Source organism: Salmo salar, chromosome 03 (assembly GCF_965601325.2).
Source record: "Salmo salar chromosome 03, fSalSal1, whole genome shotgun sequence".
Classification (NCBI taxonomy): Eukaryota; Metazoa; Chordata; class Actinopteri; order Salmoniformes; family Salmonidae; genus Salmo; species Salmo salar.
The window spans coordinates 69,751,699-69,770,309 of NC_138293.1; the positions used below are offsets into that span (position 1 = coordinate 69,751,699).

At 42.8% G+C, this 18,611-nt stretch overlaps 1 protein-coding gene across 3 annotated transcripts in view; it reads right to left on the bottom strand.

Moving 5' to 3' along the window:
• Positions 1-16,336, bottom strand: part of plppr2a (phospholipid phosphatase related 2a) — a 60,774-nt gene extending 44,438 nt beyond the window's left edge. For all 3 annotated transcript variants that reach the window (XM_014193518.3, XM_014193520.3, XM_014193519.3), the window contains exons 1-2: positions 15,922-16,336; positions 9,527-9,654 (exon numbers count right to left, since the gene is read on the bottom strand). In XM_014193518.3, the coding sequence (XP_014048993.1) occupies positions 9,527-9,601 (75 nt within the window). In that variant the 5' untranslated portion in view covers positions 9,602-9,654; positions 15,922-16,336. The remainder of the gene's footprint in view (positions 1-9,526; positions 9,655-15,921) is intronic.
• Between the last annotated feature and the right edge of the window lie 2,275 nt (positions 16,337-18,611).

Here is an 18,611-nt window from a genome sequence, read left to right on the forward strand (position 1 = left end):
AAGAGAAAGGTTGAGAGGGGGTGAGTGAAACTGGCATATGAGATGTACTGTAGCATGGAGAGGTTGGTAGTTTGGCATGCTTTCAGGGCTGTGTGTGTGTGTGTGTGTGTGTGTGTGTGTGTGTGTGTGTGTGTGTGTGTGTGTGTGTGTGTGTGTGTGTGTGTGTGTGTGTGTGTGTGTGTGTGTGTGTGTGTGTGTGTGTGTGTGAGAGAGAGAGAGAGAGAGACAGAGAGAGAGAGTGTGAATAAGAGAGAGTGAGTGAGAGATAGAGTAAGAGCGAGCGAGAGGAAGAGAGAAAGAGGAAGAGAGAGATGACCGATCGGTGTGAAAGAGTGGAGGAGGGGAAGAGTAGAATGGGTACAAAAGAGAGAGATCTGAGCTGAGCTTAGATCGTCCTCCAGAAAACATCTCTAGGGCTCCTTCTTTAAATATCTCTTTCTCTCTGTTTCTGCTTTTCAATCTTCACTCCCTCTCCCAACCATTCTTTCTTTTCCATGTAACTCTTATCTTAGCCTCTGATTTCCCCCTCTTGTCATGAAATCCCTCTCACCCTATTTTCAGTATAACTCTTCTTTTGTCCCAGTGATGTCTCTGTCATAGACTATGTGAGGATGGGTGGGGCTGTAAACTGGGTTATAATGGCTGGTAAACAGACCCACAGACCAACACACAGGGGGGCCTGAATCCCTGGGTGTAAATATTCAGTCAGATCCACACCCTTGCATAGTGTGGGATCAGGTAGGAGACCCTGTACCCACATTACACTGATTACACTGCAAAAACACATACATTACTGCTATAGCACATATCACAGTACCTGCTTCTTATGAGTGTAGACACACTCACCTGCAAACTACGTGAATGAAGGCTTATACAATCTTTACATTGCTGGTCCTACATAAATATGTAATTACACAGGAATAGCAGTTAAAGCTGCAGTCTACGATGTTGAAATTTTGAAATATCCTGAGACATATTAACCATATTAGAACTGAGTGTATGGAAATCTACTGCGTGAGAAAGGGGAGTGCAGAAAGTTATGCAGCCAACTGCTTAAGGTGTTTCCACATATTCTATGTTTTGAAACACATTTAATCCCAAATGAGGTATTATAAATGAAACACTAAAAGGATGGGGGGTATTATAAATGAAACACTAAAAGGATGGGGGGTATTAGAAATGAAACACTAAAAGGATGGGGGGGTATTATAAATGAAACACTAAAAGGATGTGGGGTATTATAAATGAAACACTAAAAGGATGGGGAGCTTTGACAAAGTGATACTAAGAGACCACATTCACAGAAGATTGATTGACAGCTGGCTACAGCGACAACAATCACCAACTTCTATTTCATATCGTCTGAGATCCCTAAAGATTGGAAAGCTGCCACAGTCATCCCCCTCTTCAAAGGGGGAGACACTCTAGACCCAAACTGTTACAGACCTATATCATCCTGCAATGCCTTTCTAAAGTCTTCGAAAGCCAAGTTAGCAAACAGATCACCGACCATTTCGAATCCCACCGTACCTTCCCCGCTATGTAATCTGGTTTCCGAGCTGGTCATGGGTGCACCTCAGCCACGCTCAAGGTCCTAAACGATATCATAACCGCCATCGATAAAAGACAGTTCTGTGCAGCCGTCTTCATCGACCTGGCCAAGGCTTTTGACTCTGTCAATCACCGCACTCTTATCGGCAAACTCAACAGCCTTGGTTTCTCAAATGACTGCCTCGCCTGGTTCACCAACTACTTCTCTGATAGAGTTAAGTGTGTCAAATCGGAGGGCCTGTTGTCCGGACCTCTGGCAGTCTCTATGGGGGTGCCACAGGGTTTAATTCTCGGGCCGACTCTTTTCTCTGTATATATCAACGATGTCGCTCTTGCTGCTGGTGATTCTCTGATCCACCTCTACACAGACGACACCATTCTGTATACTTCTGGCCCTTCTTTAGACACTGTGTTAACAAACCTCCAGACAAGCTTCAATGCCATACAACACTCCTTCCGTGGCCTCCAACTGCTCTTAAATGCTAGTAAAACTAAATGCATGCTCTTCAACCGATCGTTGCCTGCACACGCCCGCCCGACGAGCATCACTACTCTGGACGGTTCTGACTTAGAATATGTGGACAACTACAAATACCTAGGTGTCTGGTTAGGTTGTAAACTCTCCTTCCGGACTCACACTAAGTCTAAATTAAATCTAGAATCGGCTTCCTATTTCGCAACAAAGCCTCTTTCACTCATGCTGCCAAACATACCCTCGTAAAACTGACTATCCTACCGATCCTTGACTTCGGCTTTGTCACCAAAGCCCCATATACTACCCACCACTGCGACCTGTATGCTCTCATTGGCTGGCCCTCGCTTCATATTCGTCACCAAACCCACTGGCTCCAGGTCATCTATAAGTCTTTGCTAGGTAAAGCCCCACTTTATCTCAGCTCACTGGTCACCATAGCAGCACCCACCTCTAGCACGTGCTCCAGAAGGTATATTTCACTGGTCATCCCCAAAGCCAACTCCTCCTTTGGCTGCCTTTCCTTCCAGTTCTCTGCTGCCAATGTCTGGAACGAATTGCAAAAATCACTGAAGCTGGAGACTTATATCTCCCTCACCAACTTTAAACATCAGCTGTCACTGTCACCGATCACTGCACCTGTACACAACAAATCTGTAAATAGCCCACCCAACTAACTCATCCCCATATTCTTATTTATTTTTGCTATTTTGCACCCCAGTATCTCTACTTGCACATCATCATCTCCACATCTATCACTCCAATGTTAATGCTAAATTGTAATTATTTCGCCACTATTGCCTATTTATTGCCTTACCTCCCTAATTTTACTACATTTTCACACGCTGTATATAGATTTTTCTATTGTGTTATTGACTGTACGTTTGTTTATCCCATGTGTAACTCTGTGTTGTTGTTTTTGTCGCACTGCTTTGCTTTATCTTGGCCAGGTCGCAGTTGTAAATGATAACTTTTTCTCAACTGGCCTACCTGGTTAAATAAAGGTGAAATAAAAAAATTAATAAAAAACTTCCTGAATGCAAAATGGTATAATGCTCCAATCAGGAATGCTTTAGAGCCTCTTTGATAACACAAACTAGGTCCAGGAGAGATACTTGTGTAGTGTAAAGAGACGGATCTAGATTCTAATCAACTCAAATCATCAAATACAATTTTATTCGTCACGTACTTCGTAAACAACAGGTGCAGACTAACAGTGAAATAATTACTTACGTGTCATTCCCAACAATGCAGAGAGAAAGAAAATAGAGAAATAATAGAAAAGTTAAACACGTAATAATAAAAGTAATAATAAATACACAACGAGTAATGATAACTTGGCTATATATATGAGGTAGAATTACTGAGTCAATGTGCAGGGGTACGAGGTAATTGAGGTAGATATGTACATATAAATATTAATAAAGTGATATGATGATAGATAAAAGTAGCAGCAGTGTATGAGATGAGTCAAAAAAAGTTAGTACAAAAAGGGTTGATGCAGATAGTTAAATAACCAAATAGCTAGCCAGACTAACTAATTAGTTGTCTCATGGCTTGGGGGTAGAAGCTGTTCATGGTCTGTTGGTTCCAGACTTGGTGCATCGCTACTGCTAGCCATGCGATAGCACAGAGAACAGTCTATGACTTGGGTGACTGGAGTCTTTGACATTATTTAGGGCCTTCCTCTGAAACCGGCTGGTATAGAGGTCCTGGTTGGCAGGGAGCCCGGCCCCAGTGATGTACTGGGCTGTACACACTATCCTCTGTTACACCTTGCCGTCGCATACCAAGCAGTTGCCATACCAAGCGGTGATGCAGCTCGTCAACATGCTCTCAATTTTAAATCTCTCTTTAAGAGATGTGTAAGAAATCTACACCACATACCCCCCTCTGAGTGGTACAGTGTAAAGACAACAGCTCTCCCACACCACATGTCCATGCAAGAATTACCTTAATTACCCTAATACCAGTACGCAGCATTTTTGTTTTGTTAACCAAATTCGTGAATCATTGCATTAATCAAGTCTGCAACACTATGTGCAATATGGTTTAGATGAGAAGCTCCTGTATAGTTTGAATTGCTATCCTCATTTTGTTTGTCCATATACTATGACATTAACAGTATGCTAATAGCTACACTCACACATGAAGCCGGAATGTGGCTTTGGCCACACCACATCAAAGGCTTGTGTAAATAGAAAAGTTGCTACTCTGACGTAAATAGAAAAGTTGCTAAAGGACGTAAATGTAAATGTAAAATCTCACTAGACATATTTTACTAAATGTAAATCCACCTTTAATCTACACTCCCTGTCACGACTTCCGCCGAAGTTGGTTCCTTTCCTTGTTCAGGCAACTTTCGGCGGTCGGCGTCGCCGGTCTTCTAGCCATCATCGATCCACTTTTCATTTTCCATTTGTTTTTTCTTGTCTTCCCACACACCTGGTTTCAATTCCATCATTACATGTTGTGTATTTAACCCTCTGTTCCCCCCCATGTCCGGAATTGTTTGTTTGTAAGTGCTTGTGCACGTTATTCTGGTGTGCGACGGGTTTTGTACCCATTGTTTGATTGTTCTGTTTCCGGTGGTTTTTATTATTAAACTGCGCCGTTGTAAACACAGTTTTTTCTTAGTGGGTCTATCATTTGTTTTTCAACCGACCTCAACCCAGTTGAGATGGTTTGGGATGAGTTTGACCGCAGAGTGAAGGAAAAGCAGCCAATAAGTGCTCAGCATATGTGGGAACTTCTTCAAGACTGTTGGAAAAGCATTCCAGGTGACTACCTCATGAAGCTGGTTGAGAGAATGCCAAGACTGTGCAAATCTGTCATCAAGGCAAAGGGTATCTACTTTGAAGAATCTAAAATACATTTTTATTTGTTTAACACTTTTCTGGTTACTACATGATTCCATAGCTGTTATTTCATACTTTTGATGTCTTCACTATTATTCTACAATGTAGAAAATAGTAAAAATAAAGATACACCCTTGAATGAGTAGGTGTGTTCAAATTTTTGACTGGTACTGTATACGTTTTACTGTTTAGAAATAAAAGCACTTCAGGCATCTAATATCCCACCGCACCTGAGTAGCGCAGTGGTCTAAGGCACTGCATCTCAGCGCAAGAGCAACACTACAGTCCCTGGTTTGAATCCAGGCTTTCAATCAATCACATCCGACAATGATTTGGAGTCCCATAGGGCAGTGCACAATTGGCCCAGCGTAGTCCAGGTTTGGCCGGGGTAGGCAGTCATTGTAAATAAGAATTTGTTCTTAACTGACTTGCCTAGTAAAATAAAGGTAAAATGTGAAGGCATCATACGTTTTTGGACAAATTCACTTACAGTACATTCGGAAAATATTTAGACCCCTTGACTTTTTCAAAATGTTGTTATGTTACAGCCTTATTCTAAAATTTATTAAATAGTTTTTTTCCCTCATCATCTACACACAATACCCCATAATGACAAAGCAAAAACAGGTTTCCTCCAGACGTGACGCTTGGCATTAAGGCCAAAGAGTTCAATCTTGGTTTCATCAGACCAGAGAATCTTGTTTCTCATGTTCTGAGAGTCTTTAGGTGCCTTTTGGCAAACTCTAAGTGGACTGTCATGTGCCTTCTCCTGAAGAATGGTTTCTGTCTGGCCACTCTACCATCAAGGCCTGATTGGTGGAGTGCTGCAGAGATGGTTGTCCTTCTGGAAGTTTCTTCCATCTCCACAGGGGAACTCTGGAGCTCTGTCAGAATGACCATTGAGTTCTTGGTCACCTCCCTGACAAAGGCCCTTCTCCACCCGATTGCTCTGTTTGGCTGGGCGGCCAGCTCTAGGAATAGTCTTGGTGGTTCCAAACTTCTTCCATTTAAGAGTGATGGAGACCACTGTGTTCTTGGGGACATTCAATGCTGCAGACATTTTTGGTAACCTTCCCCAGATCTGTGCCTCGACATAATCCTGTCTCGGAGCTCCACAGACAATTCCTTCAACCTCATGGCTTAGTTTTTGCTCTGACATGCACTGTCAACTGTGGGACCTTATATAGACAGGTGTGCCTTTCCAAATCATGTCCAATCAATTTAATTTACCACAGGTGAATTCCAATCAAGTTGTAGAAACATCTCAAGGACGTTCAATGATTACATCAAGCTTGTGACTACAAACTTGTTGGATGTATTTGCTGTTTGTTTTGGTTGGGTTTCAGATCATTTTTTGCCCAATAGAAATGAATGGTAAATAATGTATGGTGCCAATTTGGAGTACTTTTATTCTAAATAAGAATCAAATATGTTTTTCCGACCACTTCTACATTCATGTGGATGCTACCATGATTACGGATAATCATAAATGAATCATGAATAATGATGAGTGAGAAAGTTACAGAGGCACAAAGGCCACACCCCCAATACATCGTTTTTGGAGAGCATGATATTTATGCCTCTGTACCTTTCTCACTCATCATTACTCAAAATTATTTCCATGAAACACTTGTATTGGGTACAACATAATCTGAAACAAAAGCAAAACAAACAATGAATTTGTCCAAATACTTCTGAAATAGGGACCTCCGATTCTCAATCTCATTCGTGCTTCTCTCATTATTTTCCATGAACAACTACTTTCCCTTCCACAGTGCAGAGCTGCTGAAAACACTGTGCTGTAGCTACCTCAAGCTGGGCTGGCTGGCTGAGTGCTGAGTGCATTCTCCCTGCTTTGATTCAGAGGCCAAAACATGAAGCAGGGGCAGCTCTTTAATGGACATTTACCAGATGGCAACCAAAGGAAAAGTCATTTTTTCTTTGTGTCTTAGCACTCCAGCTGATCACAGCACTCTAAAAAAAAATGGTGTGTGTGTGTGTGTGTGTGTGTGTGTGTTCTTTGTGCACTTCACTTGAAAGACTCTCTCCGACAGGTGTGATCACACAAGTGTTACACCATCACACACTGGGGTTATTTTTAGAGACGGAGGAAGCAAAAGAGAAGGAAAGGTGTTCTTTCACCTATGTCAAGTGTTAATGAGGCTGTGTGTGTGTGTATATGTGTGTGTGTGCGTTCTTCTGAACATTAATAAGAATTCTATGAAAATCAAGGCAATTCCTTTTCAAAGACAAATGTGGAATATTCATTACAGTAAATTGTCACCATTACCATTCCTTGTCCTTACTGTGAATAAACCAACACAACAAAACTGAGCTTCATTGGCTAAATTCAACATTAACAGAATATAAAGACAAATTGACTCTGGTTAGACACACAAAACCACGACAAAACAGTGTTACTGAGCTTCCAAAAGCAGCTCTGAAAGCCTTAACAGTACATCAACAGTGCCCTCTGGTGGGTACAGAGTCCTTGCATGAAACGCCGAGGGGAATGGTCCATCACACTGCATGTGTTGAGAGATAGATGATGCCCACACAAACACAATTATGAGTACTGCTCATGCCAAAGACAAACACCCCTGCAGTCAAGGAAATCTCCACAATGATTCTGACTCATAACCATTCAGTCCATAACAGTGGCTGAGAAAAGTGGGACATGTTCGATAAGAGGGTAAACAGAATGGGTCATTTTCAAGTCCAAATAAAACATTTGAAAAATTGAGAGTAAAACAGGTTATCGTTGTTTTTAAATGTTAGAGTAGAGTGTGTGTAGAGCATAATATTTGACTATTTATTTTTGTTAATTGAAGGTGATGTTTCCAACTATTAGGTTATTCCTGCTTCCACATTACAGCTGCAGCCATTATACAAAACACATTCCCACACTTCATAAACTGAATCTGTGACAACCCATACATGGTCCTGTGTGGACAGGACACATCAATATTAGGTCACATGACGCACCACACACCCCAATCACATGACACCGGCTGTCCAATAGCAGTACATCCAAAGCTATCAGAGGGGCATGGAGGGGCCTTTGTATTTCCTCCTCCATTGGTCTGGATAACTGTTTATGTTAATGTGGCATTTACAACCCCAAAGCTGTGTTCTCTACTACACCTGATTACTTATACACACAGTGGATTATTTCCTAAAAGCATGTCTGTGTTCTGACAATGGCATTTCCTTGCGTATTTGGTATCATCCCAGTGCTGAGAGAAACTGACCTGTATAAGCGCTATTGATGTTGAAATTCACATTCAGATAGAAGAGACGGAAGGAGATATCTATATCTAACAAATATCTATGACTTTCAGGGAGGGAGGGAGGGAGAGAGAGAGAGAGAGAGAGAGAGAGAGAGAGAGAGAGAGAGAGAGAGAGAGAGGGTAGGTAGTGGATGAAAGGAGGCAAAAGAGAGAGACAGAGAGAAAATTAATCCAGCTGATTGGTTTCCATGGAAACGGGCTGATGAGGTGTGTGTCTAAATAAAAGAGCAGGTCCTGGCTCAGTCTAAACCCCTGTCTGTCTGTGACACACCGCTGGGGAGGGGGACACGGTCAGGGGAGAGGGACAGAGGAGCTAAAATGGTTGGGTCTCAGTCAGACCACACTGTCACATTTCTGCACTCACTCACTGCTACCTCACATATTGCACATTATGATTTCACAAATCCCACATATCACTACAACTGTACTGAATACCACAAGGTCTTACATCCAATATAATATAGCACTTAATTCCCCATACAATACTTTTCACCTTCCATGTCATACATCACACCTCACATATAGACCTCCATATTTCACATGACACAGAACACCTTGCACCTCAAATATCACCTATTCCACCTCACATTAAATATGTGTGAGGGATGGCACAGTGGACTAAGGGAGTGCTTTTATGGTGGACCATAATCTAGCAGCATAGAGACCTTCAATACCCTCTGAGTAATGTAGCTCCCACAGCAATACGGGACACGCCTACGGGAGAGACTCTGTCCTGTGTGTGCGCCTGTAGTCTGTATGTGAGTCTGTGTCGGTGTGTGTGTGCCTGACAGTGTGTGCAGAGCATCCAGTACCTATACAAAACACAGTTAGCTGTGATATCACTAAATACTTCAATGGATCAGATGCAAAAACTCATATAAACAGGAAGCAGAGATCACATATTGTAGCAATGTGAAGACAGGAAGCGCCATCTGAACCGATTACATACTATAACAACTATTTTATACCATATAACAACTATTTTCCACCATATCCACGTTACTCAGTCTCAGCCATGGCAGTGTCGTGGATGTGTGTTGAGCTGACAATATTTATAACATTTTCCACAGAAGCTAAAGATGAGAAAGTGTTCCCTGGCGGCTGGACAGCAGACAACAGCCAATTGAGGTCAAGTAGTAGAATGAATGGCGCTCATTGAGCTCTGAGAGGAGCGGAGGGGGGTGAGAAACTGAATATGGGGAAGGTTAAGGGATACGAAAATTCCCCATAAAGAGATATCATCAACCAGCATGAAGAGGCCCTACTGGACCCATGAGGAGCCAGAGGGTATTTCATCAGCTCCTCCCAGTAGTGTCATTTTAGCCAATCAGGAAAAGGAAGACATGGCAACTCACCTCAACAAACAAGAAGCAGGGAACGATGGAGCTGCTGCTCTTCAAACCCGGCTTCTCCTCCTCCGCCGCCATCATTCTCTCGTTCTCTCTCTCCTGTCCTCTCTCCAGCACTCTCTCTCTCCTCACACCTGTGAAGGAAAGAGCGTTCCAGGTCAGTAAGAGTTGTCTTGATCTAAAGGCAGCTTGAGGCCAAGTTCAAAGTATAACATTAAGTTTTATTCTATGACAAGAATGTAGCGTTGGATGGAACAATGAGTCTTGATGTTCTTATACAGAATAACAATTTTGTTTACATGTTACCTCTGTGGCCATGAGACAAAGTGCAAAGAACCTCTCCCACCCCCCACCCACACACTCCCTCCCACTCTCCCCAACACACACAAAGAAACAACTAAATAGTATAAAATAAGCCTATCAGTGTGCAGTAATGAGTCTCTCCCTCAGTCCTGATGAGTCAGTGCAGAAATGAAAATACAGATTGTGTCTAACACTGAATGCCACTATAATGAATGGAACCTTTATGAGTTAGAATAAACATAAATCCAGCCAATACACAACATGGAAATAGCATATCTTAATGATGCATGCTACAAAGTAGTCTCAGATTAGAAATATGCTCTTTACATTTGCATAATCACATTTATGTTCACATCTATACTGAATTAGATTATATTCCAACCAAGGCACAACTCTCTGTCTGCATGTCTTATTCAATGTCATGTCTACACGCTTTACACGGCAGGTAAAGGTGCTCTTGAGCGGCTAGATGTTCTTTACCATTCAGCCATCAGATTTGCCACCCAATGCTCCTTATAGGACACGTCACTGCACTCTATACTCCTCAGTAAACTGGTCATCTCTGTATACCCGTCGCAAGACCCACTGGTTGAAGCTTATTTATAAAACCCTCTTAGACCTCAGTCCCCCCTATCTGAGATATCTACTGCAGCCCTCATCCTCCACATACACATTACTGACAGTTGTGGCTGCTTTGCGTGATGTATTGTAGTCTCTACCTTCTTGCCCTTTGTGCTGTTGTCTGTGCCCAATAATGTTTGTACCATGTTTTGGGCTGCTACCATGTTCTTGTCATGTTGTGTTGCTACCATGGTGTGTTGTCATGTTTATTTATTTTATTTATTTCACCTTTATTTAACCAGGTAGGCAAGTTGAGAACAAGTTCTCATTTACAATTGTGATCTGGCCAAGATAAAGCAAGCAGTTTGGCACATACAACAACACAGAGTTACACATGGAGTAAAACAAACATACAGTTGATAATATAGTAGAAAAATAAGTCAATATACAAAGTGAGCAAATGAGGTGAGATAAGGGAGGTAAAGGCAAAAAAGGCCATGGTGGCAAAGTAAATACAATATAGCAAGTAAAACACTGGAATGGTAGATTTGCAGTGGAAGAAAGTGCAAAGTAGAAATAATGGAGTGCAAAGGAGCAAAATAAATAAATAAATACAGTAGGGGAAGAGGTAGTTGTTTGGGCTAAATTATAGATGGGCTATGTACAGGTGCAGTAATCTGTGAGCTGCTCTGACAGCTGGTGCTTAAAGTTAAAGCTAGTGAGGGAGATAAGTGTTTCCAGTTTTAGAGATTGTTGTAGTTCGTTCCAATCATTGGCAGCAGAGAACTGGAAGGAGAGGCGGCCGAAGGAGGAATTGGCTTTGGGGGTGACCATAGAGATATACCTGCTGGAAAGCATGCTACAGGTGGGTGCTGCCATGGTGACCAGCGAGCTGAGATAAGGGGGAACTCTACCTAGCAGGGTCTTGTAGATGACCTGGAGCCAGTGGGTTTGGCGACGAGTATGAAGCGAGGGCCAGCCAACGAGAGCATACAGGTCGCAGTGGTGGGTAGTATATGGGGCTTTGGTGACAAAACAGATGGCACTGTGATAGACTGCATCCAATTAATTGAGTAGGGTATTGGAGGCTATTTTGTAAATGACATCGCCGAAGTCGAGGATCGGTAGGATGGTCAGTTTTACGAGGGTATGTTTGGCAGCATGAGTGAAAGATGCTTTGTTGCAAAATAGGAAGCCAATTCTAGATTTAACTTTGGATTGGAGATGTTTGATGTGAGTTTGGAAGGAGAGTTTACAGTCTAACCAGACACCTAGGTATTTGTAGTTGTCCACATATTCTAAGTCAGAACCGAAATGTGTTGCTGCCTTGCTATGTTGTTGTCTTAGGTCTCTCTTTATGTAGTGTTGTCTCTCTTGTCTTTATTAGTGTTTTGTCCTATATTTAATCCCAGTCCCCGTCCCCGCAGGAGGCCTTTTGCCTTTTGGTAGAATAAGAATTTGTTGTTAACTGACTTGCCTAGTTAAATAAAGGTGAAATAAAATAAAAATTAAAATACACTGTATCCCCAGCAGAATTAGCTTGAGGGGAAGAATACAACACGCTAGCCTTATTGGTTCAAGGCAAGGCTAAGGGACAGATAGGAACAATGCAAACTGGACATTGTGCCCAGTCAGTGAGGAGTCTCCTGAGCTCCGAATTGAGGTTTTCCCTGACTACAGGAAAAACTTCAGGCCCTAGTTATAGGCTATTGCAAGTCAGGTGGTCAGGTGAAACTCAGGGCCCTTCTTATGGCCATTCAACCTCTGAAGTGGACCAGAACTCACCCTGAAGAGATCCTATAGCTTGGATCTGGTCTGTGAGAGTTCCCATTTCCTGGGCGTTGTCAGATTGACCTCTATTCTGGGGAAATTAGTGTTGTGTGCTGGAAAGCTTTCACTTTTTCCCCCACACTGACAGTCAGTCAGGCAGGATGTCAGAGAATAGGCTGTGAGGATGAATAAGGAATGAGACTGAGCTCTTAGCAGCAGAGAGAACAACGCAAAGCGGGGCTGCTTTTAGAAAGCGCTCTCTCTCTCTCTCTCTCTCTCTCTCTCTCTCTCTCTCTCTCTCTCTCTCTCTCTCTCTCTCTCGCTCGCTCGCTCTCTCTCTCTCTCTCTGAGTGCCCGGCCAGGAAACATCTTGTAGCTGTGACCGTGAACAGCTGAGGCCCCAGGTAAGGGAAAATCACCCAGGATATTTTGGTGATCTTGCTCTACTGATCCCAGCAGCAGATGGGAAGTGTAATGCAGCCTGAGTGGACGGCCGAATATCTAACGTCCCTAAGATCAGGATGTCAGGAGGAGGGATGAGAGCAGGTCAGAACACAGGTGTTGCTGTTTGAGATGGGACAGTGTCTGTCAAAGAGAAAGCCTTTGTGTCCATATGTGCTACATACCGAATAGACAAGATGTAGTATTTTGTAGAAACCTTATGGGTGGGCAGGGAGAGGGAGGAGAGGGAGGAGAGGGAGATTTGTTGAGGAAGATAAAAGTAGGACACCAGGGGCAATTTTACCCAGAGATAGGAGAGAGAGTGTTGTTTGTTAGCATATGCCTGCCTGCGCATGCGTGTGTGTGTGTGTGTGTATGTGTTTGTGTGTGCGTGAGTACAGCTGGATTTGATCTGATTAGGGAGGCAGGGTGACAGGAGTCCTGGTCTTATTGGCTTGCCATCCATCAGAGAGCCCAGCCAGCCTCTCGTCACTGAGACACTGCAGCCCACAGACACACACACAAACACAAAAGAGAGAGAAATTGAGGGAAGAGACAAAAATACCAGGGAAAGAGAGAGGGAAGAGGCAAAACTATTGTTGGAAAACAGTGGAATGAACTCAAGAAAAAGAATGAGAGATGGGGGTTAGGAGGAAATGAATGAAAGAGGATGAGTTTGTTAATATGAATAGACAAGTGGCTAGTTAGCTGACACAGAGGAGGAGGAGGACTATACAATATCCTGCTGGTCTGAATCCACAGACTTCGGAGAGGAGCCCAGGAAATCATATGTCCACTCTCCTCCCTCAGACACACACACGAACACGCACGCGTGCGACACACACGCACAGGCACATGTACAGACACACACCGCCCGGGGACACAAAGGCTAATTGGACACTACAATCTGTATCATGGCTGCCTTCACGTCCAGCTATTTCTACCACATACTGAGAGATACTACAACTGCGCAGAGATATATTTCATCTGCACAGATGTATATTGCAATATTGTAAATGAACATAAAAGAGCAAAGTACAATGTACAGTGCCTTCAGAAAGTATTCATACCCCTTGACTTATTCCACATACAGCCTGAATTCAAAATGGATTCAATATTTTTTTTCTTACCCATCTACACACAATAGCCCATAATGACAAAGTGAAAACATTTTAGCAAATTAACTGAAAATGAAATATCTTATTTACATCTGTATTCAAACCCCTGAGTCAATACATGTTAGAATCACCTTTTAGCAGTGATTATAGCTGTGAGGCTTTCTGGGTAAGTCTAAGAGCTTTGCATACCTGGATTGTACAATATCGGCACATTACTCTTTTTAAAATTCTTCAAGCTCTGTCAAGTTGGTTGTTGTTCATTGCTAGACAGCCCTTTTCAAGTCTTGTCATAGACCTTCAAGCCTATTTAAGTCAAATCTGTAACTAGGCCGCTCAGGAACATTCAATGTCGTCTTGGTAAGCAACTCCAGTGTATATTTGGCCTTGTGTTTTAGGTTATTGTCCAGCTGAAAGGTGAATTTGTCTCCCATTGTCTCAACAGTCTCTCTGCAGAATGAAGCTTTAGCTTTTCCTTTAGGATCTATTCCATTACTTTTTATCCTAAAAAACTCCCTAGATCTTGCTGATGACAAGCATACCCATAACATGATGCAGCCACCTGTACTCTGTACAGGCTTCCTTCTTTTCACTCTGTAATTTAGGTTAGTATTTTGGAGTAGCTACAATCTTGTTGATCCATCCTCAGTTTACTCCTATCATAGCCTTTAAACTCTGTAACTGTTTTAAAGTCACCATTGGCCTCATGGTGAAATCCCTGAATCGTTTCCCTCCTCTCCAGCTACTGAGTTAAGAAGGTTGCCTGTATCTTTGTAGTGACTGGGTGTATTGATACACCATCCAAAGTGTAATTAATAACTTCACCATGCACAAAGGGATATTCAATGTCTGCTGTTTTTTTTACCCATCTACCAATAGGTGCCCTTCTTTGTGAGGCATTGGAAAAGCTCCCTCGTCTTTGTAGTTGAATCAGTGTTTTAAATTCACTGCTCGACTGAGGAACCTTACAGATACTTGTATATGTGGAGTACAGAGATGAGGTGGTCATTAAAACATAATGTTAAACAATATTATTGCCCTCAGAGTAAGTCCATGCAACTTATTATGTGACTTGTTGAGCAAATGTATACTCTAACTTAATTAGGCTTGCCATAACAAAGGGGTTGAATAGTTATTGACTCAAGACATTTCAGCTTTTCATTTTTAATAAATTTTTAAACCATATTTACACTTCGACATTATAGGGTATTGTGTGTAGGCCAGTGACAAAAAAATACATTTAATCCATTTTAAATTCAGACTGTCACATAACAAAATGTGGAAAAAGTCAAGGGGTGTGAATACTTTGTGAAGGGCACTGTATATGGCAGTCTGGTTGATCCTTTCATCCTTGAATGTAGCCATCCCCCTGACACAGTACTACTCAGAGAGGTACAAGGTAGTATATTCAATGTGTTTGTACAGTCCAATGCAGCATTTACATGGCATTGTCTGCTTCTTTCTTTCACCCTGTGTGTGGCTATCTTTTGCTGCTGAATACTCTCCTATAACCAATCACGTTCAAAGAGATCAGTCCAAGTCCCTTCAATCACTGTACTGTTGTCTTGGTGCATTTCCAAGGTGTGTGTAGTAAGCATGCAGGATGGTAGTATGTTGAGTGTGTGTGCCTTGCTCTTGACAGACATTTTTCACTCAAACCAGACCACATGCTGAATCTGCAGATATCAGTGTGCAGAATGCATAACACACACACACACACACACACACACACACACACACACACACACACACACACACACACACACACACACACACACACACACACACACACACACACACACACACACACACACACACACACACACACACACACACACACAAACACACACACACACTCCTTCACTTACATGCAGTAATAAAAACATACACTACCCCCCTGCCAGAGAGACAATTCCATTTCACGCTATTAATAGGGCGGTGGAGGGTGTAGGTAGGGCGGGGGGGACCCTAATAGGATTTCAGAACGCTAGGCTATTAGAGCTTCCCTTTGGGGAATACCATGGTGAAACACTCCTCACCTCCACATAAACACAAAAACACTCTCATTTGCCTCTCTGCATCAGAGCACAATCTGAACCATTGACATACAACGCAATGCTAACATGCTAATACTCCTCGTACTGCAACCCATGCAGACAGAGGAGAGGAAAACAGACGGAGGAGAGGAAAACCCATCACCCCCCCTCTTACCTTAGACACCTCGCTGCTGCCTAGCTGCTCCTCTGTTGCAGTGGCACCAGATTCCTACGCAGAGGCCATGTCAGATGAGGGAGAGTGCTGTGAAAATCTCCCCACCCAGCTGCCTCTCTATCTATTCTCTTCTTCTTCTCTCCTCCTCCTGCTCCAGAGTGAAGTGTGGTACCGGAGCTCCTCAGACAGACACTCACACACACGCGCACTGAGATAAAGCGCACCAGCGACTCCCCAGCACTCCTCACACACTCGACACACTCCCCCTCTAATTAGCCACTTCAAATAAGCAGCCTGGTTAATCAATTAAGTGGCGGGAATTACTGCATGTGCTGCGCTGTCTTCCAATACAGACCGAGAGGCAGCGTGTGTGGAAGATTGTGTATCCGTGTGTGAGTAAGAGAGAGGGATGTGTGGTATCTGTGCCACTAGAGAGAAGCTCATTTGTATTCAAAACTTGTTTCCTTCCATCCCTCTCTCTCTTGGTCCTCCCTCTCTCTCTCAGTGAATGAGGGAGGGAGGGGATGTAAAACCCAAACAGAGTGTTGTGTGTGTGAGAGAGGGATGGAGGGAGGGAGCTCAGGTGTGCCTCTGTGTCGGGCTGCAGCCTGCCTGCCTCAGGGCACCCAATCCAATGAATACATGGCTATTGATCTAGTGCTGGTGCGGGTTTAATACTGCAGGTCAGGACTGATAAGAGATAGGGGCTGGCTGCCTGCCTGCCACTGTTAAACAGGACAGGGTCAACAGCCAGTGGGGAACTGTTATAGTGGAAGGGAGAATCAGAGTGTGTGTAGAGAGTGAGAGAGTGAGAGAGAGAGAGAGAAAGAGAGAGAGAGAGAGAGAGAGAGAGAGAGAGAGCAACACAATTAGACCCAACCAAATCATGAGAAAACAAAAAGATAATTACTTGACACATTGGAAATAAGTTTAAAAAAACGGAGCTAACTAGAATGCTATTTGGCCCTAAACAGAGAGTACACAGTGGCAGAATACCTGACCACTGTGACTGATCCAAACTTAAGGAAAGCTTTGACTACGTACAGACTCAGTGAGCATAGCCTTGCTATTGAGAAAGGCCGCCGTAGGCAGACCTGGCTCTCAAGAGAAGACAGGCTATGTGCACACTGCCCACAAAATGAGGTGGAAACTAAGCTGCACTTCCTAACCTTCTGCCAAATGTATGACCATATTAGAGACACATATTTCCCTCAGATTACACAGATCAACAAATAATTCGAAAACAAACCACATTTTGATAAACTCCCATATCTATTGGGTGAAATACCACACAGCAGCAAGATTTGTGACCTGTTGCCACATGAAAAGGGCAACCAGTGAAGAACAAACACCATTTTAAATACAACCCATATTTATGTTTATTTATTTTCCCTTTTGTACTTTAACTATTTGCACATAATGACATTTTAAATGTCTTTATTCTTTTGGAACTTTTGTGCGTGTAATGTTTACTGTATAACGACCTGGCCATAGAGAGGGTTTTTTTGTTCTTTATTTTGGTTAGGCCAGGGTGTTACATTGGGTGGGCGTTCTATGTTCGTTTTCTAGGTTTTTTGTATTTCTTTGTTTTGGGCCATGTGCGGCTCCCAATCAGGCACAACTGAAGTTCGTTGTTGCTGATTGGGAGTCACACATAAGGAGCATGTTTTTCCTTTGGGTTTTGTGGGTAATTGTTTCTGTTTAGTGTTTTGCACCTGACAGGACTGTTTGGCTGTCGGTTTTCTTGTTTTGTTTTGTGTAGTGTTCTTTAGTAAATTAAACTTCAATGATGAACACTAACTCCGCTGCGTATTGGTCCACTTTCTCAGACGATGACTTCTCTGTTTCGTCTGACGACGAAGACAGCCGTTACATACTGTTAATTTTTATTGTTTATTTCATTTTTGTTTATTATCTACTTCCCTTGCTTTGGCAATATTAACATATGTTCCCCATGCCAATAAAGCCCTTAAATTGAGGGGGGTCAACATACATGTGCTTGCCAAGGCTTATCACATTAACAATATCAATGACACGCTCTGATATTCTTGATGGGTCAGTGTGGCTTATTATTAATGTGTGTGTAACATTCCAGGGGAAGGGATTGTTGGGTCAGGCTATTGATGAAAGTACGCATCAAACTCTGCTATGTGATCACACTGCAAAGATCTGGGGCTCACAGTTTCACCGCATGAAGAATATCCTCATTCAGTAGCCAGCAGGGCTTTAATGCAGCTGTATTCAGCTCACATCTGAATCATAGTACACGTCCTCAAAATAGACCCCACTATACCAAGTCTAGTCTAGTCTCAAAACCCCAGCTTCTCACACATGCTCAGTAGCACTTTGAAACACATTTTAAACATTGATTGGACAGTAGTGAGGAACATTTTTTATTTAACCTTCATTTAACTAGGCAAGTCAGTTAAGAACAAATTCTTATTTATAATGGCGGCCTACCCAAGGGCAAACAACGCTGGGCCAATTGTGCACCGCCCTATGGAACTCACAATCATGGCTGTTGTGACACAGCCTGGAATCAAACCAGGGTCTGTAATGACACTTTTGGCACTGAGATGCAGTGCCTTAGACCACTGCGCCACTCAGGAGCCCCAATGCCTTGTGGCCAGAAAAACTCTTGAGTTTTAGTGGGAGTGTTTATATGAGCGGAGGACCTCTAAGTGCTCCCC